We start from the raw sequence: 24,533 nt of genomic DNA, 5'->3' as shown, positions 1-24,533 counted from the left end.
GCACTGGGGACAGTGTGACACGTTGGCTTACATCTGCCAGGTGTAAAGTCACTGCATCAGAACACTGCGTAGTTTCGGACTTAGAAACTGTCTCACCTGCTTGAAATGTCTCACCTGCGTATCCCTTAAGAGAAGCCTGTCCTCCCTGTTGTGGTCAGAACCAGCTGTATTTTTGCCTGGCCAAGGGGTATGGGGTGGTAAAACCAGTTCAGAATGGTAAGGAGGAGGCATTGTGGCTTTGTGAGTAATAGGGACATTCAGCTTTGATCTGCACTTGGTTTCTTGATACATCCTGGAGGGGAGAAAGAAAGTGATTCTGCTCCCCCAGTTCCCAACAGTCTGTTAAACAGTCTGGAGGTTTCATCCGACATTAAATATATTTTAATTGGTATTTAAAATGCTAGATCTGTTTGATAATAATTTAGGATGAGGTGATATGCGTTTGACAAAAGAGACTTAGGACAGGTGGTAACAGCAACTGCAATGAAATTATTTACACATGAGCAGTAGTGTTGATCATGATTTTAGATTTGCAGCATGATTTTATAGTGGTCTAGCAGCATCATACTCATCATCACCTGATTTCATCCGATGCCAACTCACTTGTTATCTTTAAAACCCATGGGAGCAGAACCATCACTGTTCAAGGGATGGGGAACCATCACTGGAAGGAGCTTTGCTGGCCTCCATGTCTTGACTTGACCAATAACAGGAGACTTTGGGCAAGATACTCTGGCCTGAGACTTATTTTCCTTACTGGTAAAGCACGTTCGACTTGCTGTTCTTTGAGGTTTATTTTTGTCACAAGATTCTCTGATCCTGTTGTAGAATTTCTTGGTAGCATGCCTGTGTTAATGTACTCAGTATAGGTCTTTGGAATTTAATTGACTAGGCATACAAACACTTATCCTCCTGGGATATGTACCTGGGAAAGAGAAGCAGATGGGATGGTGAAGAGAGAGCCTGTTCTCTGCTGTATTACTCATTATGTTCCTGTAGAATAAATATTTTTATCATTTACTTTTTTGGCTGTCTAATTAAAGCTGTCTGGAATGTAAAATAAGTAAAAAAATATATGTATTCTAGCTCCCTGTGAATATGGTTGTTGCCCAACTACTAGATGCAAAATTTTTTAATGTCTATATAGCGTTCTTTTCAAAAATAGTGGATGAAAATACGCTTGGAATCTGAGAGACAAGAAGAATACTCTCTGCTTTTATCACTTTCTTACCCTCTTTACTGTTTGCAAAGCCAGCTTGGAGTAGTAGTGAGGAAGGAGCAAGGTGGAAGATGGCAGTCCAATAGATTTTTTTTGGGGGGGGGGCGGTACTAGGGGCACTTAACCACTGAGCCACATCCCCAACCTCCACTCCTTTTCTTTTGGTACCAGGGATTGAACTCAGGGCACTCAACCACTGAGATACATCCCTAGCCCTATTTTGTATTTTATTTAGAGACAGGGTCTCCCTGATTTGCTTAGTGCCTTGATTTTGCCAATGCTGGATTTGAACTAGCAGTCCTCCTCTCTCAACCTCCTGAGCCACTGGGAGGGATTACCACCGCGCCCAGCCCCAGCACCCCACCCTTTTAAAAAAAATATTTTATTGCACTCTAAGTTGCTGAGGCTGGCTTTGAACTTGTGATCTTCCTGCTTCAGCCCCCAAGCCAGTGGGATTACAGATGTGTGTCACTGTGCCTGGCTCAATTGATGAAATTTTAAAAAACCTTTTAGAGTTGGGGAATGGTTCAGTGGTCCAAGACCCTGGGTTCCATTCCTAGCACTACAAAAAACCCCAAACTAAATCAAACAAACAGAAACACCCCTCATTCACTGTTAACATTTTGCCCTGTTTCCTTTGTTTTATAATAAGGATACTTTTTTTATATTGCCATTTATACTTACAAATCAATTTATTGCTTCAGTACTTTTATCTACCATCTGTAGTCCACTTTTGTCAGTTGGCGTAATTATGTCCTTCATAGAATTGTTTCCCCTTTTCAGTACAGGGGCCAGTCAAGGATCAGATGTTGCATTTATTTGTCAAGACCCTTTGGTTTTTAGATTTGTTTTAAAATTTTGAAACTGGTGTACCTATACTTGGTAGCTGCTTGGTGACCCTTGTTCTTATGCATTCAGTAGTACATAGATAAGTTTTCCCAGCATAAAATGTACTATCCTCTGTCTACAAGGATGTTTCTTCTGATTGGTCCCCATGGGGACAGAGTAGATGCCTCCACCTTATCACTCCCACAGTGGGACCAGTTGAACTTGCTAGCTCAGATGCCTGGCAGTCACCCAGCATCTCACTCATGGTCCTCAGAAATAATCAAGTCCCTTTTTGTTCTTGAAGGAGACAGAATCTGACTTGGCAGTTTGTACAAACCCAAGAAGTACTGGAGGAATGTTCTACCATTGATCAGCTTTATGGGAGTTTTAGTCTCAAGCAGAAAAGTGCCCTTTAATGACTAGAATTATGTTTGGATGCAGCCCAAGTGTAATAAATATTAAGTCTCTACATAAAGATACTGTGCAGTATCTATGGTATCAGAAGATATTTTCCCTGCAAACCCTGTGCCTAAATTTTTAGAGTTAATACCATCAGTGCATATTGGTACCTCAGTATCCTCTGTTTCACCAGCCCTCACTCCTCTGTCACAGACAGGCTAGGGCAAAGGACTGCCACACCGCATGGGTGGGCTTGTGTGGGAGTGCTCTCCTCACAACCTCTGTCTTTGAGGGAGTCGTTCAGGACCTCAGGTTTCAGCACTGCCACTTCTGACTGCTGGACTTCAGAAGGGTCAGCTGGCCCCACCCATTTGCTTATGAAGAAGTACAGTGAGATTCCTGCTTGTGGGCCTGTGTTTAGTTTGTGTTTTTAAAGGAAAGTACCTGCAGGCTGAGACACAAAAGAGCAGTGATGGGGAAGCGGGAAAATGGGAGGAAGAAACCTTGTTCTGAACGGTGCTCTCCCAGCGGGGCTTTCCTTCCTGTCCTTTGCTATTTTCTAGCTTTTTGAGCAGCATGACTTCAGGAGGGGGTTAGGTAGACAACACTCACATTGATTACCACGTGGGTTACTTTGAGTTTAGTATCTCATCTCATATTTATCTGCAGGCCTACAATAGGCCAAAGAGATTTTCCCCTGTGTTCTTTGCGGTGGTGAAAGGCTTAGGGAAGAATGAGAGTGCTCATTAGAGAGTTTAAACATCTATGATAATCCTGTTAGCTTTCAGGGAGAGTTTACAAGAGATCAAATTTCTTTGCTAATGGCATCTGTTGTAACACACCAGGTAGGTTTTGCATGCTTTTATACCTTGGCTAGCAGCTAGCGTAGAATCCATTTTCTCAGAAGCATTCTTTATATACAAGCAAATAGAGAAATAAACTTGTTCCAGGCATACCACAGGATGGGCATATGTTTGAGGATCTTGTTTGAAAGGGACTGTGGGATGCTAGCCCATTTTGTTGAGGTTTGGTATCAAGGAGGCCATGAACCTGAATACAGGACACCTGTATAATGCACTTTGTAGTAGGATATACAAGATGTAGCAGAAAGTGAGAAAAACTTTTAAAAGTGCATGCCTGTAATCCCAGCAACTTGGGAGTCTTTGGCAGGAAGATCTTTAAAGTTTGAGACCAGCCTGGGCAACATGGCAAGTCTCTGGCTCAAAGAAAGGAAAGGCAGGGAGGGGACCTAACCTGTGTGTGGGGCCTGGGTTCTTCATCAGTACTGCCTCTTCCTTCCAAGAAAGGTAATTTTTTTTAATATAGTTGTGCTGTAGAGGTTTATTCAGGGTTTGAGAAAACTGTCTTCTAGGTGTCTTATCTTTATCTTAACAGACAAAAGTATCATTGTTATCCACCTTCAGCTTAGTGTCTTTTAAGAAAAATTTTAGCAATTTCTTACTTTTCAAAACAGATTGACTTTGAGCAAAGGTCATTATGATCAGAGCCCTTAATGGGGAATTTTTTTTTTTTTTTTGTATGTAGACACAATATCTTTATTTATTTATTTGTTTATTTTTATGTGGTGCTGAGGATCAAACCCAGTGCCTCACACATGCCAGGCAAGTGCTCTACCACTGAGCTACAAGCCCAACCCCAACCCAGAATTTTTTTTTTTTTTAAGTTTCTAAGGATTGAATTCAGGGGCACTTTACCATTGAATTACATCTTCAGCCTTTTTATTTTAAGACAGGGTCTCAATAAGTTACTTGGAGCTATGCTAAGTTGCTGAGGCTGGCCTGGAACTGGTAATCTTTCTGTCTCAGCCTCCTGAGCAGCTGAGAGTACAGGTACCACTGTGCCTGGCTAGGGGTTAATTAAATAGATAATCACATGCATCTTAAATATGGAGGAATTACAGATATTCCTTAGATGCTGAAAGCCATACTAGCAGTCTTCTTGTTCCTTTTACTCTCCTGAATTTGATCCATATGAGACCAGTCTTCGCTGGATGTTGTAGAAAATACAAGGATATTATGCATTCTCTTTGCAGATAGCTATGTTGTGATTAGATAGAGAAATGTAGCATCTATGAGGCAGTAACAGTGCTGGCCACTATATGGAGATTATTTAATCCTCAGAAGAACCCAGTGCTTTTGTTATTCCCAAATGTGCACAAAAGGAAAAAGTGACAGGTTAAAAAAATAGGCCAACACTGAGGTGCGTTTGGGTTGGAGCTCTAGGAACTTGTCCTCTGAGGCTGCTTTCTTTAGTGTTTTGTCATTGGAAATGACCAAAGAACAGTAGCATGGGCAAAAGTCTATGGTACTTGGGGCTGGGGTTGTGACTCAGTGGTAGAGCGCTTGCCTAGCATGTGTGAGGCACTGGGTCTGATTTTCAGCTCCACATATAAATAAACGAATAAACATAGGTTCATCAACATCTAAAAAATTTTTTTTAAAAAGTGTGATATTGATTACAAGACAAAGAATGAATGGGTTCATGCTGTAATCTTTGTCATAAATTTCATGAAGGTCGAACTATGAATTGCAGACCTATGAGCAGGTACAGGATGGGAGTAGACATTTACTTCTGAGACCAGTGAGTTCAGATGGAGTGATGGTTTCCTATGGGGAGTGATGTGGAGCCAGGCAGTACACTCTCCTCTTAGTAAACTCTGCATTCTTCAAGACTTAAGGTAGCTGCCACCCCTGTGGAGCTTTCCCTCAGTTAGTGTGCACTCTGGGCTCTGAGGCTGTGATCTGTGTGCCTCTACTATAGGATGCTAACCATCACATTCTGTTTTTCACTTACAGGTTCTGCTTTCCCCTCTCAGGCAAGCTCCAGTTCTTTGAAGTCAGGGACCAAGCTAGTTTAGAATAGTTGGGGTAGGACGTCATATATGGGAGAATTCATCTGGTAGTGAAGTACAGATTGGATTGGAATTGGAAAAGCTGGTATCAGTGTGACCAGGTAAAAGAAGGTACAGTAATCTAGGCAGGAGGTAAGTAGGGCTTGGTAGAAATAGGGACGAGAGAGAAGATACAGATTTAAGAAACAGTGTGAAGAGTCATCAGGCCTGATGGCATTTGTTGTGGGCATAGAGAATATGAAGAATCCGAGAATATTCCAAATTATGTGACCTTTTCCCTTGTCTCAAGTTTTCTTTTATGAGTTGATTTTGAGTCTTGGTTGACTTAGTAGTCTCTTAATAAATGAGCCAGTCGCACAGGTCTCTGAACTGCTGACCCATGAACAGCAATAAAAGGAGCAGATAAAAATCAAGGCAGGCTGTTGAAAGCTTATCAGCTTTGTAGGTTTTAACTGTTTCTGGAACAGAAAACTTTGAGTTTGTCTTAGCTGTCCAGGAGTATATTTTGAGCCAAACTTACCTCATCATCGGGGCCAGGGATGTAAGTATGTATGCCATTTGCTATTGAGGTGAGTGAGCCATGTAGTCCTCTGGGATGCATAGGCAAAGGGGGTGCTAATATCTTCTATTGCTTCTCTGGTGGCGCAGAACGTAAACAGGTGACGGTACCAGAAGTCTTATCTGCATGTAGTCCCCAAATTGCTTTGAATAGTTGTGCTAGTGGAAGGAAGACAGTTTTAAACTCAGTCTAAAAATGCCAATCTAAATTTTAAAAATAAGTATAACATAGTTTTAAATATTGAAGTATAGTACATACAGAGAAGTGCAGAAATTATAAGGCAAAACGATGAGCCTTGTATAATTAATATAATTAACACTTAGATCAAGAAATAGAATATTACTAGAATTCTGAAGTCCTTCTCCAAAAGTCACCACTGTTCTGATAATAACACCATAGTTTTTTGCTTCTTTTTAATATAAAATCAATAATGGAAGGGTGTGTTTTGGTTACTCTTTAAGTAGTATATGTGAGATTTTTGCATGTTGTTGCAATTAGAGTCATTCATTTATGTATATTCTTCTGTATAAATAAAAAAGTTTATCCATTTCACTAGTGGTATACAGTTGGGTTCTTTTGGGTATTGGTGTAATGGTGCTGAACATGTGTGTACCTTCTTTTTCTTATCCATGCACAGATTTTTGTTCGTTATTATCAAGGAGTAGAATTGCAGGGCTATAAGATATGCATATGATTAACCATCAGTTTTCCACAGCGATTGTACAGTTTATGCTTCCACCAGTGGTGTGCATGCATGTTCCAGGTGCCTGGCATTCTCACCAGCACTTGTTATTATCAGTCTTTTTAATTTTAACCATTATACTAGATGTGTGGCACTAGCTAGTTTTTACTTGTAGTTCCTTGATAATTAATGAGGTTGAACAGTTACTCATAGGTCTTTTTTTTTAATTTTTTTTTTTTTTTAGGTGTAGTTGAACACAATACCTTTATTTTACTTGTTTATTTTTATGTGGTGCTGAAGATCGAACCCAGCCCCTCACATGTGCTAGGCGAGCGCTCCACCGCTGAGCCACAACCCCAGTCCCCTCATAGGTCTTTTGATTATCTTCTTTCTTAAGTACCTATTTGCCTATCTAAAAAAGCCTTTGTGTTTTTCATATTGATTTGTATGAGTTACTTTACAAACTGATATAGGTTCTCTGTCACTTACTATATTGCAAATATCCTTTTCCATTTTGTAGCTCTCTCTGAACTCTATACTGTGCCATCTGATGATTATTCCAGTTTATCAATCTGTTCCTTTGTTTCATGCTCTATCTTTGGGAAGAGAAAAAATATTTCCTGCCCCTGAATCATGGAGATACTATAAAAACTTTATTGCTTTCCTTTTCACATTTTGTATCTATAATTTGACTTTTTTTTTTTTTTTGCATGTGAATGTATCTCACTTAGTTTTATTTTTTTGTATGGTGAGAATTAAACTTGGGGCTTCATGCCTGCTAGACAAGCACTGTACCCCTGAGCTACATCCCTAGCCCCCTCACCGAGTTTTAAACTAATCTATCTTTATTTTGTCAATACAAGAGGCATAAATCCCTAGCCCATGATGGGAAGCAGTCAGATAAAATTGGATCATGAATGTTCTTCATAAACGAATTAGTGTAGTGTAGAAGATAAAGTGAATAGGCTTTGAGAATTGAAGTCTTCTCTTCTACCACACAGTGTCACTTGATTTTGTTTTAGATTCTTTGTCCCTTTCACAACTTGAAAGTACAGTGATTTATGGAGTGTTACCAGTTCCTCACTTGCCATTAATTCCTTAACCCACATAGTCTGGATTCTGGCTTCACCACTTGATTGAAACAGCTGGCAGAGGTTCCAGTGGCCTTCTTGCCAAGGGCGGGAGGGCATTCTGCAGGATCCTTCAGCTGTTCGCAGGTCTTGAACACATCCTTTTTTCTTTGTTCTTGTCCTTGGCTCTGATTGTATAACTTTGGCAAGGTCTCAGCCTCTTTTTTTTTTTTTTAACCCCCTCTAAATTTAAATAGTTTCATTTTGAAATCTGATTGAAAAACCCAATAAATAGGTTTGGGATGAAGCCCCATGAGTCTCTGCTAGGCCCGACCTCCTCTGCTCTGCATTGGTCTTGCCTTGGTCTGTTTCATTTTGAATCTAGGACCAAGTGAAAATGAGAGCAGCTATAACTAACTACTAGTTAAGACAATTCCTTACAGTTTATGTAGTAGTTTTATGTGGATCACCTCATTTGATCCTCATAACATCCTGTGAGTCAGGTATTAGCCCACGGCTCCTGCTGGGAAGTACCTGGTGATGCTGCTGGATTAGGTTCTGGCGTTTCCTTTTCTCTGTAACCATCTGTAATCCTTACATGTACTTTTTTTTTTTTTTGGCAGTACTGGAATGGAACCCTGGGCCTCAGGCATTCTCGGCAGACACTCTACCCCTCCACCCCAGCCCCCTTATGTGTGCTTTTGTCTTTTCATTTTCCTTAGCTGTTTGGATTGGGACAGGGAATGTGGAGTAGGTAGGACTAGGGATGGAGACAGAGTTGGTTCTTTGGGACTCTCATCTAGGGTGACTGGGATTACAGCAGGCTCACCGCCTGGTACCTGGACTTGTAGTTTGGACACGTAAGCAAAGCTTATCATAACTATAAAGTTCCTCAAACTCACAAGTGCTTGAACTCTGCGATAATTCAGTACTCAGCAGGTTGGAGTTCAGTTGTCATTGTGTAGCCATCACACTGTGGATAGTCTGAGGGGGACAGCTGTGCCTGGCACTGCTTAAACATGGCCCATGCTCTAGGTCGTGAACTTGTATGTACTAGTTGATGTGGATGTGCTTGTGCAAGCCTGGGTTAGTTTCTTAATTGGTACTCATCCTGGGAAGTGCTGGTGATTGTCCTCAGTCTCTACTAAAGTAAGCTACTAGTTGGAGGCCTTTCTAATACAGTTTGACATGGAACACATTTGAATGTGGGCCTGTTGTTTTAAAATGCAGTTTTTATAGTCAGCTCTCACTCTGGGGTTAATAGAGGGCCTCTGGGGGAGGAAGGGATATGAAGAAAGGAATTAAGACATAATTCAAAAATCAGTAATGCCTTAGGCTCTTGATCCCCTCAGGGGTAGGTTAACGCCAACAAGGATCCTGGTCTGAGAGTGCTCACTGTTTTGCAAACAGGTGTGTGAAGTTTTGACTCAAGTTCATTGCTGCAACAGCTGTTTGTCCTCCTACTTATCAGTGAAAAGGAAGTGGGTTTTGGGGACTCCATATGGAAGAGGGAGAGGATGAGCACTGGGGGCCTCGGTACCTTCTCCTTTCTCAGCCTGGGGAGTTCTGGGAGTCTGGTTCTCTGTGGGTCTGTGGTTTGGAGGTGTGGTCTCTGCTCAGCTTGGCTCTGAGCTGCATGCACCTGCTCTCCGTTGGCTGCTCATGCAAGATTGAGAACTGTCTGTATGCATGACTCCTGAAGCATCTTTAGTAACCCCAGGGATCCATGAGGCAGTGCAAAACAATTCCTGTGAATCAAAATAGGTGATGATTCAGACATGGAGCAAGTATATTGTGGAAGGAGAGTCTCCAAGTCTCCCTGAATCTCTTCAATCTGCCTATTCAGGCAGAGTCAGGGACTGTTGATTTTCTTCATTCCAGAATTGACTTATTTGTTCCCTTTTCTTTAACATAAATAATTAAAAATTACACAGTAGCATGAATTACTAGAGGATACAAAAACTTGTGTTTCAAGCCAGCTGGGAAATTCCCTTTAATTTTTCTGGCTTGTACCACATATTTGAAGAATGTTGAACCCAAATGTTTTGAGGAAGTAAATTGCTCTTGCTATTGAGTGTGATCTGGAAGGAAATGAGAACAGTAGAACTGAAGATATAGTTTATTGATGTTTTTTCAAATTCTTTTGTCAGGCATCTGAAGAAGCCTCCCTCAGGGCACTGGAAAGTTTGATGACAGAATTTTTCCATGATTGTACAACCAATGAAAGAAAACGTGAGATAGGTAAGTGAAGTGTTGTGCTGTGAGGAATTGTTTACAATAAGTGGGGAGGAAGGAGTTGGTGCCTTGGCTGCTCAAGCCTGCTTCTTTTCCCTTGAATCATTTCTCTTTTTCTCTGATTCTCTTGTGTGGCTGGTGAGGTCTGCAAACCTAGCTATAAGGGCATAGTGAAGGATTTTCTTTTTCTTTTTTGTGGGTTCTCTATGGCTGAGAAACATCCCCAACCCTTTTTATTTTTTGAGATAGGGTCTCACTAAGTTGCTGATGCTGGCCTTGAACTTGTGATACTTCTGCCTCCGGAGTTGTTGGGATTATAGGTGTGCACCACCAAGCCAGGCGTCAATGGATTTTTTTTCCATTGGTCAAGTGTAAAACTTCTCTCCCACTTTATTCCTAATTTCAACAATGTTGTTGAACTTTTATAAGAAGCCTGCAGCTGTTGATTAAAATAAACGTGAGAATTCACTGAAGTGTGAAACATGTTTTGTAGGCACAGGTCTGATCTGAATCCCTTACCTGGTATTGCTTTGGGGGCTTCAGCTTTTTCTTATCTCTGCTATTATCTTTTTCATTCTGCAAATTTTTAGGAACTAAGGGCTTCAAACAACAAAGAGATGTAGGTGTAATCACTTCAAGTCTTCTGGGGCCTCAGCATGTTCTGGAACCCACTTTTGATTTTTATATTCATTCACACAAACAATATTAATTAAAGCATACTATGCAATAGAAACTGCATTCAAGTGTCAGATTCTGCATTAGGGGCATGCTGTATTGTGGTGCTGGAATAGTCTTTTTCCCCCCAAATTTTCAGTAAATTGAATAGAAAATGCTTTTCTCTGTCCAAACCTGCAGGCTTTTCTCTTGGGTGTCTGCTTTGTACTAATCTTGTATTCATTGCTTCCACCTCCTTGGAGGTCTCTTTCTGTGACTCCTAGGCCCTGTCTTCATTGGTTTCTGTAATCATTTTGGCCAATTAAATCTCATGGTTGAGTCCATCTTTGGCACAGAGCTCATTTGTGGTTCAGATTTTTCCAGGTGGCCAGAAGACCTCTGGCTGCCTCCCATTTCCCCTGCACATGTTTTAAACATCACATTGGCTCCTGAGGAGATGCTGCTTCTCTTTCAGTTTTAAACTTGAAGGTGTCTTTTGGGCCTGCCCCCTGCATGTCTTTCTTCCTGAGGGAGTACGCTGTGCATCATCAGAGCATTTATGAAGAAGGAGTCACTGACATACTGAGCCCCACCTGCTCTGCCCCTCTTGCTTCTCTGATTGCTCTTATCCAGGTGGGCAGACCCTCTTGCTGCTAAGTGGACCACTGGCTAGTTTTATGCTACCAAATGCCTTACACTTTCAGTGAAAATACGAGCTGGGATTTTTACCAAAGGAGGAGGAGGAACTTTCCCTCACATTAGTTTACTGTATTCCAGATTCTCATTTCTTTGAAGGTTTTTTTTTTTTTTAAAGCTTATGATTGAAATGCTCTTTTTTAAAAATTTTGGTTTGCAAATTAAATGTTGCTCACCTTGTGTACTCATGAATTAAAAGTGTAACCTTCTATAACATGTTCATGTTTGAATTTGATTTTAAAATTGGTCTAAATAACCAGATGCTCCAGTGTCTAATTAAATGGAGTCTGAGGGGAATCCGGAGGTTTGGCTCTACACAGTGGGCATGTCTTCTTTCAGTTCTCTTTGTACCCAGTCTTTGTAGCGTTGAGTGTGTGGGCTATAGCCATTTGCTTCTTTTCTGTTGTCTTAGGATCTAAAGGCTCTATTCCTAGCAAGGTGGGAGAAAGGAAGGAAGTCTTTTCTTAAAAGGGCTTCCCCTTCCTCCAGCAAAGGCGAGTTACTAGTGCCTAGAGGGTGACAGAGCTGTTAGAGGGGACCTTGAGAGGGCATCTGGTTCTTTTAACAGTGTAGGAAATGGAAGCATCAAGGAGCACTGACTCGCTTGGGGTCAGACTCAGTAAATTTGTGGCAGGATCTGTGCCTCGGGTACAGCCACAGCTCATTCTGTCTGATTTGACTTCACCTCTGGGATTCATAGAGACTTCTGCTCAGTTAGTAGGACAGGCGTCCGTTTCCTTTTACGGAGTTTTTAATGAGACTGCCTTATTGCATTTAGCCTAGATGGTCGGGGACTAGCAGAGCAGTGCGTTTAGGATTGGAAAGCGTTCTGCCTTTCCACAGGCTTCCTAGAATCTCAGCATTGGGGCCTTTTTGGGTTATATTTCACTGCCTGTGCAGCAGGTCAAGGTGACTGAGGGGCAGCATGTCTAGAAACATGGTGAAAGTCTCCCAGTGCTTGCTGTCTTGTGGATTTTGGCTGATGCTGGCAATAGCCTAAGCAGGAGAACCATTGCCAACTGATTCAGTGTGTGGACACGCTGCTCCTGGCAGCTCTCATGATTGTTAACTCTCAGATTTTTTTTTTTTTGTGTGTGTGTGTGTGTGTGTGATTTTTTAAAAAATAAAACTGACCCGAATAAAGAGAGTTAGCCAACTTGAATTCACTTAAATTTTTTTTTCTGTCATCTTTGTAAGGTCTTAATCTTTTTTTCCTCCTCATTTTGTATGAGCATGTGAACAATGTAGACTTTACTGAAGATTTATAGAGGAGTGGTTGGGAAATCCATAATAGCTCAAATGTGAGGAAACAAGTAAGCCATCATTTTTAAGAAGGTGAAATGACAGTCTTATGACTTGCCATCTACAGCTGAGCTTAAGTAAGAACTTTAACAGTGAGAATTTCTGTACCTCAAAAAGAATTCACAGTAAAGTTACTGGCTTTTTGATGGCTGAGAACACTGCATTGATGGTTACCGCAGAGTCAGTAAAATATTGCATCATCTGTTCTATCTTGAGAATTAGCTGGGTTTTGTGGTTGTTTTTGATGCCATTTAAATGAAGAAGCACACTAAAAAAAATAAAAAAGCCCAGCCTTCTGTTAATTGCATGTGTTTTTATAAACTTTCTTTTGTTGCTTTTTAACTTTTCCAGAGGAGCTTCTTAATAACTTTGCCCAGCAAATAGGAGCCTGGAGATTCTGCCTCTATTTTCTCTCCAGCACGAGGAATGACTATGTAATGATGTACAGTTTAACGGTTTTTGAGGTAAGTTGTCAGATAATTTCACACTTTTCTGAAATGTTTGCTGTAGTCACTTTGCCATGTTATTGGGACTAGACTTTAGCTTTAATGTACCAGGTGACTAGGAGCAGTGGGAACTCAGCCCAGGGACTTTGTCCCACACACTGCTTCTGTCTAGATACCTGGTGTTCTTAGGCACCTTTCTGTCCTTGACACCAGACAGATCAGATGGGTGGTTGACTATATATATTGTTGAGCTAAGTTGTGTTTAATGACATGTACCTTTCCCCTCCCTATTATTATTTAAAAGAGAAAAATAACTAGAGAAGAATGTTATTAGAGGAGAAATGAGGCCCCCAATATCATTATCCCCCGCCACAAAGGTTTCATTTTATATTAACTTTCTTCCAGTGCACTTAAAAAATGTAATAATCATGTTAGTTAAGCTATCTGCCTGCCACCGCCACCATGTTATATTCTCAGAGATGGTTGTACCATTATTCATCGCTAGTTTTGAACAGTGGTTTAATTGTCATTATTTTTGGGTGGCCATTAGAGTCAATGGTATAATAGAAAATTTTTTGTACATATTACAGCCTTTTGTTTTTATTAGATTATTTAGCAGGTTTTCCTAGGAATGTGGTTGTTATATCATAGGATTTTAATATTTTTGTTGCTCTTTTTGCCAAATGCTTCAAACCATTAGGATTTTTTTGGAAGTGAACTAGTTATTTTTGCATGTAGATCATTAATTTAAAAGATGTATGTTTGTTTTTCAGAATCTGATCAATAAAATGTGGCTTGGGGTCCCATCTCAGGATAAGATGGAAATCCGCAGCTGCCTGCCCAAACTCCTTTTGGCTCACCATAAAACCTTACCTTACTTTATCCGGAACAAACTCTGCAAAGTTATTGTTGATATAGGACGTCAGGATTGGCCCATGTTCTACCATGACTTTTTTACTAATATTTTACAGGTGAGGATATTCCTGAGGAAAATTTATCCTGTCAATTATTTGTTTGCAGAAGTTATTGTTTCTTTCCCTTGAGGAACACTGTTTTAAGATCAGTGACATGGGACTTAAGTCCTGAGGTTATTGCAGGATTATTGCATTCACTTAACTTTATATTCCTGAGACATGTCGTCACTTTCTGTAATGGAGGAATGGGGAAGAAACCCCACCACTTTGTTAACCTCTGGTGAAATTGGGTTCAGTCTGTGAGTTATTGTAGGTGTTGGGGTGTGAAGATGAGGGCTTCTGTAGTTTCTGAAATTAGTGGGAAAATAGCTGTGTGAACAGTTAACCATTGACAACGGTGTACTTACTATAGTACAAGCACACGCAGAGTGCAGAGCTGTCAGGGCACATAGGCTCAGTGTTGCTGGGCTTAGGGGTGAGCTGGGGAGGCCGTGGTGGGGTTTCCATGTTTAATTCATAGTACTTTCTTGGGAGGTGATGAGAGGGGAAAAAAAGACACATTTTCACATTGGAATGATGATGCTCGCATAGAGGGGAGGCAAGAGGGAAGGGGACCTGTAAGGCAGCTGTTGGAGTCTGGCAAGGTTTTCCAGGCCAAGAATGAAGGAAAGGGAATAGTTTTGGGTAGAAGATGGTAACTTCTGTTTGACAGAAAGTACATGTAAGATTTGTGTATTTTAAATAAAACAACAAAAAAAGGTGCATTTTTTTTTTTTTTTTTCTGTGTGATATCTAGGAAATGAAGATCTGGGGTTTAGGAGAGAGGTGTGGTTATAGGCAGGGTTGGAAGCTGTTAGGGAATAGGTGGGCCCTAAAAGCTAAGGGAGATACTATTGCTTATTTGAATCATGTGATCAAGATGGAATCATTTTCATGTTATTAAGACAGTATTGGGTATACAGGAAATGGACACTAGGTGCTTTTATAGAAATAAAATCCTTTGAAAATTGGCTGTGATCTGAGTGCCTGTAGGTTGGGATTTTTCAGAATGCTGTCTTTTTTTGGACGGGGTGGTGGTGGTGGGGTGGTGTGGGGGAGAGGTTACCTGGGATTGAATTCAGAGGCACTCAACCACTGAACATCTCCAGCCCTATTTTTGTGTGTGTGTGTGTGTGTGTGTGTGTGGTGCTAGGGATTAAACCCAGGGTCTTGTGCATGTTCACATGCAAGTACTCTATCAAGTGAGCTATATTCCCAGCCCTCCCAGCCCTATTTTGTATTTTATTTAGAGACAGGGTCTTACGGAGTTGCTTAGAACCTTGCTTTTGCTGATTCTGGCTTTGAACTTGTGATCCTCCTGCCTCTGCCTCCTGAACCACTGGGGTTACAGGCATGCGCCACTGCGCCTGGCCCAGAACACTATCTTTTTCTGATGTTTTCCTGCTTTCCCTACAAATCATTTGAATGATGCATCAATTTAAAAACATTTGGTATTCATTATGGCTTCTCTTAGATTGCCTCAAGAGTGACCTGAGAATTCTTTATTTAGTTTTGTTTTGTTCTATATGATTCATTTACCTTGAGACTTATTGGATTATAATGCACAGAAGAGTGATGCACTTATTCAGAAAACTGCTTATTGAGCACCTGCCTTGTGCTAACCAAGTATGTGGTAGGAGTATAGTAATGAATAGATGTAGTCTTCCCCTTTATTCTTGGGATATGACCCAAGGTTCCTAACGAAAGGTTGAATCACTGGTAGTATTAGGCCCTAGATGTTACTGTGTGTATTCCTCTACACACATGCTTATGAGAAGGTTTAATTTATAAATCAGGTACAGCAAGAGATGAGTAACAATAACTAATAATAAAATAGAGCAGTTATAACAATGTATTGTAAAAAAATTATGTGGTCTCTTCCCCATCAGAATCTTCCTATACTTCTACGTTTTCTTTTTTAAAAATTTATTTATTTATTTATTTATTTATTTATTTATTTATTTATAGCAGTAGAATGCATTAGAATTCTTATTACGTATGTAGAGCTCAATTTTTCATATCTCTGGTTGTATATATAGTATACTCACACCAATTCGTGTCTTCATACATGTACTTTGGATAATAATGATCATCACATTCAACCATCATTAATTTCCCCATGCCCCCTCCCTTCCCCTCTTACCCCTCTGCCCTGTCTAGAGTTCGTCTATTCCTCCCATGCTCTCTCTCCCTATTCCACTATGAATCAGTTTCCTTATATCAAAGAAAACATTCGGCATTTGTTTTTTTGGAATTGACTAACTTCACTTAGCATTATCTTCTCCAATGCCATCCATCTACCTGCAAACGCCATGATTTTATTCTCTTTTATTGCTGAGTAAAATTCCATTGATTATATATGCCACATTTTTTTTATCCATTCATCTACTGAAGGGCATCTAGATTGGCTCCACAGTTCAGCTATTGTGAATTGTGCTGCTATAAACATTGATGTGGCTGTGTCCCTGTAGTATGCTGTTTTTAAGTCCTTTGGGTATAGTCTGTTGAGGGCCACATCCGAGTCGGGATGACGCATGGCATTTTTGCCAGAAGTAGTGGTTGAGAGGTGACGTTAGCGAGCCAGTAAGATGATGAGTTCCCGTTGAGTTCCGCTTGAGCTCTCGCGGGGATTCCCAGAGAGTTCCCATTGGTTGGGGAAGTGCCGGAGGAGGGATATTTCCGGTTGCTGGTTCCTGGAGGAGCCGCGTGGCATTTGGGAGAGTGTGGTGTTTGGGAGAGTTCCCGGGGGGATCGTATGTGGAGTGTGCTGGTGGAGTTCAGAAATAAAGTTTGTTCCTGCTTCAGTGGCTCATGATTTGTGCCCAGCCAGACTTCGGCAATAGTCCAAGGAGAGGGATAGCTGGGTCAAATGGTGGTTCCATTCCCAGATTTCCAAGGAAACTCCAAACTGCTTTCCATATTGGCTGCACCAATTTGCAGTCCCACCAGCAATGTATGAGTGTGCCTTTTTCCCCACATCCTCGCCAACACTTAATGTTGTTTGTCTTCATAATGGCTGCCATTCTGACTGGAATGAGATGGTATCTTAGAGTAGTTTTGATTTGCATTTCTCTAATTGCTAGAGATGATGGACATTTTTTATATATTTGTTGATTGATTGAATATCCTCTTCTGAGAAGTGTCTGTTCAGGTCCTTGGCCCATTTGTTGATTGGGTTATTGGTTTTTTCGGTGCTTAGCTTTTTGAGTTCTTTGTATACTCTAGAGATTAGTGCTCTATCTGATGTGTGAGGGGTAAAAATTTGCTCCCAGGATGTAGGCTCTCTATTCACCTCACAGATTGTTTCTTTTGCTAAGAAGAAACTTTTTAGTTGAGTCCATCCCATTTATTGATTCTTGATTTTAATTCTTGTGCCACAGGAGTCTTTTTTTTTTTTTTTTTATTTATTTATTTATTTTTAAGTTTTTTCGGTGGACACAACATCTTTGTTTGTATGTGGTGCTGAGGAGGATCGAACCTGGGCCGCACGCATGCCAGGCGAGTGCGCTACCGCTTGAGCCACATCCCCAGCCCCAGCCACAGGAGTCTTATTAAGGAAGTTGGGTCCTCATCCCACAGGATGAAGATTAGGGCCTGCTTTTTCTTCTATTAGACGCAGGCTCTCGGGTTGTATTCCAGGAAGCTTCTTTCTCTTTGGCAGATATGGCTAAGAGAAGTGTACGGTCCTTGCACCTTATTTCACTAATAAGTGAAATAAGGGTTGAAATAAGGGTTCTTTGAACATCACTGAAGTGCCAAGACTGTTGATCTGCTGACTGAGGTGGCTACTCTGCCTAATGGGATACACTGGACAAGGGAGGACTCATATCTAATGTGGATTGGAGCAGGATTCCGAGATTTATCACATGACTCAGAAGGGCTTATTGTTTAAAACTTAGCTGTTTGTTTCTGGAATTTCTGTTTAATTTTTTTAGACCATGGTTGACTATGGGTAACTTCAACCTCAGGAACTGAAACTGTGACAAAGGGGGTACTTCATTCGAATTACTTGCCATTAGGGAGTTTAGATTTTTGAGGTGGGAACTGCAGCAAACCATAGCAAGTGAATACCGTGAGGTAGTTATAAGTATCGTGAAGAAAACTGAATCCAGGGTGGGCGAAGAGACTCTCGGGGGTGTTATTTAGATGGGATGCTCTTGGACACACAGTTGAGTAGAAACCTGAGCGGAAGTGTTGGAGTGGGCCATGTGGGTATCTAGGGGAATAGTGTTAGGAGCAGAAGGAATAGCAAGTGCCAGGAGCCTGCGGAATAGCGGGACGCTGGAGAGCCCGGAGTGCTGGAGGTAGGCGACAAGGTCCTGGCTGCTACACTTGCCTTCCTGCCCAGTTGAGGACAGTATGATAACTTCATGGCTCCTAGGGGGGAGCCAGGGAAGCCTGCTGGGCGTCTTAAGTGAGTTGATTCCTGGTTTGTCTATGTCTTGGAGAAGCAGCGAGGAATGTCAGGTGGAGACCTGAATCCTGGTGGTGGCCGGCTAGGAGGAGCTGTTTCTGCCCTGGTGGGATTGGTTCTGTGGATGAAGCCTGGAGCATAATGTCCTGTCTTTTCTCTCTCTCTCTCTCTCTCTCTGTCTCTCTCTCTCTCTCTCTTTCATAACCAGGGATTAAACCTAGGGGTGCTCAACCACTGAGCCACATCCACAGCCCTTTTATTAATTTTGAAATTTTGAGACAGGGACTCTCATTAAGTTACTGAGGGCCTTGCTGAGTTGCTGGGTTGCTGACTTTGAGGCACAAGGATCCTTGAAGCCTAATTATTTCTAACATATGAGAATCTAAAAGAACATTTTTAGTTGAAACACTCATAGAGGTTTAGAAAGATTGGTTGTGTTCTGTGCTCCGCAATTACCCACTTTGTACTTGTTCAAAAACAGCTCCTTTTGCCTGAAGCCTTCGTGACTTTGAAACCACAGATTGTGGAAGGAACACTGGACTGGGAGGCCGAGGGATGAGTTCCTTGTCCTTTGCTGTGTAAGTCATCTCCGACTGCAGCAACCCCGAGCCTCCGTTTTCTTCTTTGTAAAGTGAAAGGGCTGGACTAAGCAGTGTTTAAAATCCTTTGTAATTATATTATTTCCTACTTCTAATTTATCCATGCAGTCAAGTCAGTGTATGGAAGCCAGGTCAGGAGTGATGCATGCTCAGTTGCTGACAGTTTTGATAATGATAATAAATTAAACCTTTTCTCCAGTTACTGGTAAACAAGAGCAAACTGGTTCTAGAACAGAGCTAACTCTGACAGGATCCTGAGAGTAAAACATATAAGAGGTTTTTCGGTTCTTTTCTGCTGTGTTCTGTTTGCAGCCTAGGTGCCTAGATTTGTCTTTTTAAGAAACAATTGACACTAGACTGGGAATCTGTGCAGTTTGTTATAATTGTGGCAAATATAATACCAGGCAGAGAGTTGATTCAGGGTCACAGCATCAAAACTTCTGTGGTTGGTTATATTCTTTCTAGGCCACTGGAGAAGGGAGTAATTGAAGTTGGAACTGACCTCAGTTCTCCTTCCCCATCCCACCCCCTGCACCAGCACACACAGGACACCTTTCTAGAATCTGTTCTCAAGATTCCAGAAGTCTGCAGAGGCCAACCAAACCTTTGGTCACATTGTGCCTGGGTACAGATAATTAAGGGACAAGCAGCACAGGAAAGAATAGCTCGCTCTTCTGTTTGTTTCTGGTTGTGTAATCAAAACTGTTATAGAAGTTCACTAGAAATCTGATCTTGATCTTCCCTAAACATACTTACTTGTTAAAAATCAGTTGCAGAGGGCTGGGGATGTGGCTCAAGCGGTAGCGCGCTCGCCTGGCATGCGTGCAGCCGGGTTCGATCCTCAGAACCACATACAAACAAAGATGTTGTGTCCGCCGAGAACTGAAAAATAAATATTAAAAATTCTCTCTCTCTCTCTCTCTCTTAAAAAAAAATCAGTTTCAGAGATAACAGTGTTGTGAGCTTAAATTATATATGTGAAGATGACGAAGGGAAGCATTTTAATAAAGTTTTTTGGATATAAAGTTAATGAGAAGAAAATTTACAAGTACTCAAGCTCTTTTTTTTTTTTTTTTTTTTTTTTTAAGTAAAGAATGACTTTTTCTAGCATGTTTGAGGCCCCAGGTTTGATTCCCAGTACTGCCCCCCCCATAAAAACAACAAAACCCCAAACCCACAAAAACCGAAACAATAGCAACCCAAACCAGGAAGCAGCCAGGAAGAAGAATGACTGTTTTTTCATCAGGCTTCTTGCCTTGCCTCTTCCTTCCCCTAAATGATGAGAGAAGGGAGAGCTTTATGGTACATTTCCCATTTTGTAGGATTTTCTTTTCTCTCCCCACCCCAGGATCACAGAAGCATTAACTGTCTATAGGAAAGTACATAGTGCCAAAGGAAGCAGTTGGCAACACAAGTCCTTCCCAGCTCAGAAAGTAGGGCTGAGGGCTTGGGGGAAAGTAGGGGCCAAAAGAGGAAGAAGAGAAAGGAAATAAAGGGGAAAGGAATGGCAGCTTTTATCTGGAGCAGAGATTGGTAACCCAGAGGTCTCATGAAGAGGGCCAGTTCTACTCCACGGTGAAAAATGTGTAGGGGCAGGTTTCCTGTTCCTCTAGTGTGTGATTTGATTTTAAGTTAGTGTTAGAAATAGTTTGGCTTTGTAGGAAAATGAAGAGAAAAATTGCAGAGGTGGTAGCACTCTACAGAGCTGCCTGTCACAGAGCTGTAGCACACGGCTGGTGGTTGCTGGCCTCACAGGGTGCTGTCTTTGTGAGCAGGTGGAGTTTTCTTATGGTTCCTCTGGAGAGTGCTTTTCCTACTTTTTGGAGATGAGATTTTCCTTAGATGTGATGGGAAGAGTTTTCAAAGGAAAGGAAGGTGCCCCTGCAGTTTTTGAATGAAGAACATCTGGTTTGTGGGTGCACTTCCTGAGCCTATGTTTCGTAGCTTGAGTAAGGAACTTATGTGTGCCAGGGAATGAACCACATGTAAAGTTCATGATGACTAAAGGAAAAGTGAAATTCTCCTTAAATTGTTTGCTTTTAATAGATTGTAGATATAACTCAGCAGAGAACGTCAGTGACAACTTGAGCTTACTTTGATCATTTCTGGAAACTAGGAAATAAACACAATAATAATGTTCTGAATTTTGTGAAAATGATTAGGAAGATATGTGACCTTTTTTTCCTATCTTTTATTTAATTAGACTTATGGTAGAATATAGAAAAAGCAACTTAATTCCCTACATAATTATTTGCAAAACTATAACCATAATCATAGTTTAATGGCACGTATGTGTGTTGCTGTTTTGCCATGTTTAATGTTGAATTTTCCTGAAGCATGCAAAGCTTAAGAATGTAAAGTTTACTTAACAACCTGAATGTTGAAAAGAAAGCACAAATTAATTTACACATATTTTAATCACTAATATGCAAAATATAGTTACCACTAATATATACAGTGATGTGCCATTTAACAACAGGCACATTATGAAAAATGCATTGTTAGTGTGTCTTACACACCACTGGGTGGTGTAGCCTACTACACATCTGGCTGTGTGGTGTGACTTGTTGCTGCTTTTTGCAAACCTGTGCAGCCTGATACTAGACTCCCAAATACTCTAGGCACTGTTAACACAGTGGTGGATGTTTGTGTATTTTTAGTGTATTTAACATTGAAAATATGCAGTAAAAATGCAGGATGATAGGAATTTTTCAGCTCTGTTGTAATCTTATAAGACCACTGTAGAGTATGTGGTCTGTCCTTGAAGGAGATGTCAGTACTCTGTGTGCTCCGTGTGTGTGTGTGTGTGTGTGTGTGTGTGTGTGTGTGTGTAATTAGGTCATTAGGCAAAGAGTAACAAGGCTCTGTTGGGAGTCAGAACTTGTATAAAAATTGTCATGTTATATGTGAGAGCATACTGTCTGGTTGTCTAGTTTTTAAGTTCATGGTATTAGATTTTTGTACTTAAAGTAAGGGATTTTTTTTTTTTTTTTCATTTTATTGTACTTCAATTTTACTTCAATAAAGCTATGGGGGAAAAAAGTAAGACAATTTTTTTGTGTTTGTTTTTGCGGTACTGGGTATTGAACCCAGGTCTTTGCATGTGCTAGGCAAGAGGTCTACCACTGAGCTACACACCCAGGCTGGTAAGAATATATTTTGAATGGTTAGTAAGGCTATATAAATTGTTCTTAAATTGTTTTTGTAGTGTTGATTTATGTAGCCTATTCATGTAAGATCAAACATGTACAAAGATACTACCCAGGTTTGGTGCTATGAAGTCTTCTTTGTGCCCGACGCTGCTCAGAATTTGTTTTTTCTTACTAGTTGATCCAGTCACCTGTGACAACCCCCCTTGGGCTGATCATGTTGAAGACAACTTCGGAAGAGCTAGCTTGTCCCCGCGAGGATCTTAGCGTGGCTCGGAAGGAGGAGTTGCGGAAGCTGCTGCTGGACCAGGTGCAGACGGTGCTCGGGCTCCTGACAGGTGAGCAGTTTGGCACCCATGGACAGGGGTCTGCCAAGATAGGCAGAACTCAGGCCTTTGAACTGTTCCTGAACTGAACATAAAAGTGTAAAGAATATAGTGCTGCTCTCCCAGCCCAGTGTCTGGCACGGGATAGGACTACAAATAGATTTGTAACTTAATTTTCTTATAGTCTTGATTGATCCTCACCATTCCTGTGATTAGCAAGGTAGAGTCCAAGTCATGGAATTTGATTGAAATACTGATACTGTAGTGTAAGGTGGGTAGCAAGCACTTTATTTAAAATGATTTGAATTTAAGATCAGGAGAATTTGCAGGAATAAGTCGATATGAAAATTTCCCATTCTTTATTGGGAGGTGAGATGAGACGTGGAATCAGCCCCCGTGCCCCCTGAGGTGTATGTAGCTTCTCACCTTGTCTGTTCAGTTAGAGCCTCATGATATGTGAAGGATGAGAGTAAACAGGAAGCAAGCCACCCAGCGAGGCAGGCGGGTGCAGGGAGAGTGGAGCACAGGAGTACCAACGGCCGGGTGCCTGCTCAGTGTGCGGGGGGTGTGCCGTGCCAGCCCAGGTCCCGAATGTCCGGGGCCAGGCTCACTACTTGAAGGAGTGCTGTAGTCAGAAGAGATCTAGTCTCCAACTCCTCTGCTCTAGGTTTTCTGTATGTTTAGGATTTCTTTCTTTCCTATGTCCTCTTAAGTGCTTGGCATGTGTGGGCACTTAAATTATTGATACTATGATTGAGAGTGAATTTATCATTTTCCCCTCAACATTTCCCTAGATCCCAGGTGGAAGCTCAAGCGTAGACCATCCACTCAGAGCACACTAGGTGCTCAGTTGATAGTTAGGGACCTCATATTAATAGCTCTGTGTCCTGTGCCTACCAGCATTTTAAATATTTTAAGACTTGAGATATAATTCACATTTCATAACTTTCATCATTTTAAAATGCAGCAGTCAAGTGGTTTTCATATACTCATAGGTTGCGTAGCCTATCACCACTAACTGCAGAACAGTTTCCTCATCCCAGAAAGACACCCTGTACCCATCAGTAGCCACTCCCTGGTCCCTCTTCCCATTCCCTGGAAACCAAGACTCTCCTATCTGTGTGTGGATTTGCCTATCTTAGACTTTTCTTAAAATAGAATCATAATATACAATTTTTTGTCTTTTTGTGTCAGGTTTCTTTCATTTAACATCTTTTCAAGATTTATCCATGTTGTAACATGGATTGATATTGTGGGGACAAAATATTTTCATAAGCCTCTATGAAAATCTCTTGTGCCAGGTTCTGTAGGTACACAGAGAATAAGAAGTTCTTGCCCTCATTGGGGAGAGGCAAGGAAACAGGTAAAACAGTGTCTTGGGGTGAAGAGGTGTGTTCCATGTGCAGGCACCACTGAGCAGGCAGGTAGTCTTCCTGGAGAAGGTGACAGCTGGGTAGAATTCTGAGGGCCAGCCAGGTGGCAGTTCGCCTGGAGGAAAGGTCAACTTGGGATTTGGAAGAGGAGTGCAGGTCAGAAGTTGAGAAAGAAAGAAGACACCTGTTTAAGGAACAGCAGGTGGTCTGGGCAGTGCATGTGTGCATGTGGGCTGGGCTGCAGGCTGGGCCAGAGGGGTGAGCAGAGGCCTGTTTGTAGGTGAGGAATGTATGAGGATTAGTGACAGGTTTGGGGATGGAAGAAAAATTGAATCTGGGACATCCAGGAAGCAGATGGACCTGCAGGACTGTGAGTGAATGGCTGGCCTTTTTCTAAATCCCTGCCAGGACTGGGAGTTGGTGAATATAGTTTGGGATGAGTTTTGGCCTGAGAAACTCCACAGGGTTTTGTTGAAGCCGTGACTGTGGGTGAGCTACTCCAGCTGAGAGGGTGAAAGGAGAGGAAAGAGGGCCAACGAGAGAAGCTGAGAAAGACAGGTAGTATCGTGATGGATGGCAGAGCATCGTAGAGATGGTGAAAGAGGTGGAGTCTTATTTAAAGAAGCCAAGAAAATCCAGAAAAGGATGGCATCATGGGGCTCAGAGAAGAGTTTGGGCAGCGCCCAGAACACCATGGAGTTGTGAAGGAGGATGAGGTTTAAAGCAGCCCCGAGAGGACACAGCAGCCAGCTGGCCT

General features: G+C 41.5%; 1 protein-coding gene across 7 annotated transcripts in view; it reads left to right on the top strand.

The window, feature by feature from the left end:
- Xpo6 (exportin 6) overlaps positions 1–24,533 on the top strand; it is a 103,636-nt gene that overhangs the window by 21,323 nt on the left and 57,780 nt on the right. For 5 of the 7 annotated variants that reach the window (XM_046454385.2, XM_058582641.1, XM_046454387.2 and 2 more), the window contains 4 exons: positions 9,780–9,870; positions 12,868–12,980; positions 13,736–13,933; positions 22,256–22,415. In XM_046454385.2, coding sequence (XP_046310341.1) covers positions 9,780–9,870; positions 12,868–12,980; positions 13,736–13,933; positions 22,256–22,415 — 562 coding nt within the window. Of the gene's footprint in view, positions 1–9,779; positions 9,871–11,015; positions 11,152–12,867; positions 12,981–13,735; positions 13,934–22,255; positions 22,416–24,533 lie in introns of those variants that run through there. The other 2 variants (XM_046454388.2, XM_058582642.1) reach the window with 2 other exon arrangements.

This window comes from Marmota monax, unplaced genomic scaffold (assembly GCF_021218885.2).
Source record: "Marmota monax isolate L192 unplaced genomic scaffold, Marmota_monax_Labrador192_F-V1.1 WCK01_AAM20220418_F8-fsc00086, whole genome shotgun sequence".
NCBI classification, from domain to species: domain Eukaryota; kingdom Metazoa; phylum Chordata; class Mammalia; order Rodentia; family Sciuridae; genus Marmota; species Marmota monax.
The sequence above is the reverse complement of the archived record's forward strand: the minus strand, read 5'-3'. Positions and strand labels throughout refer to the sequence as shown.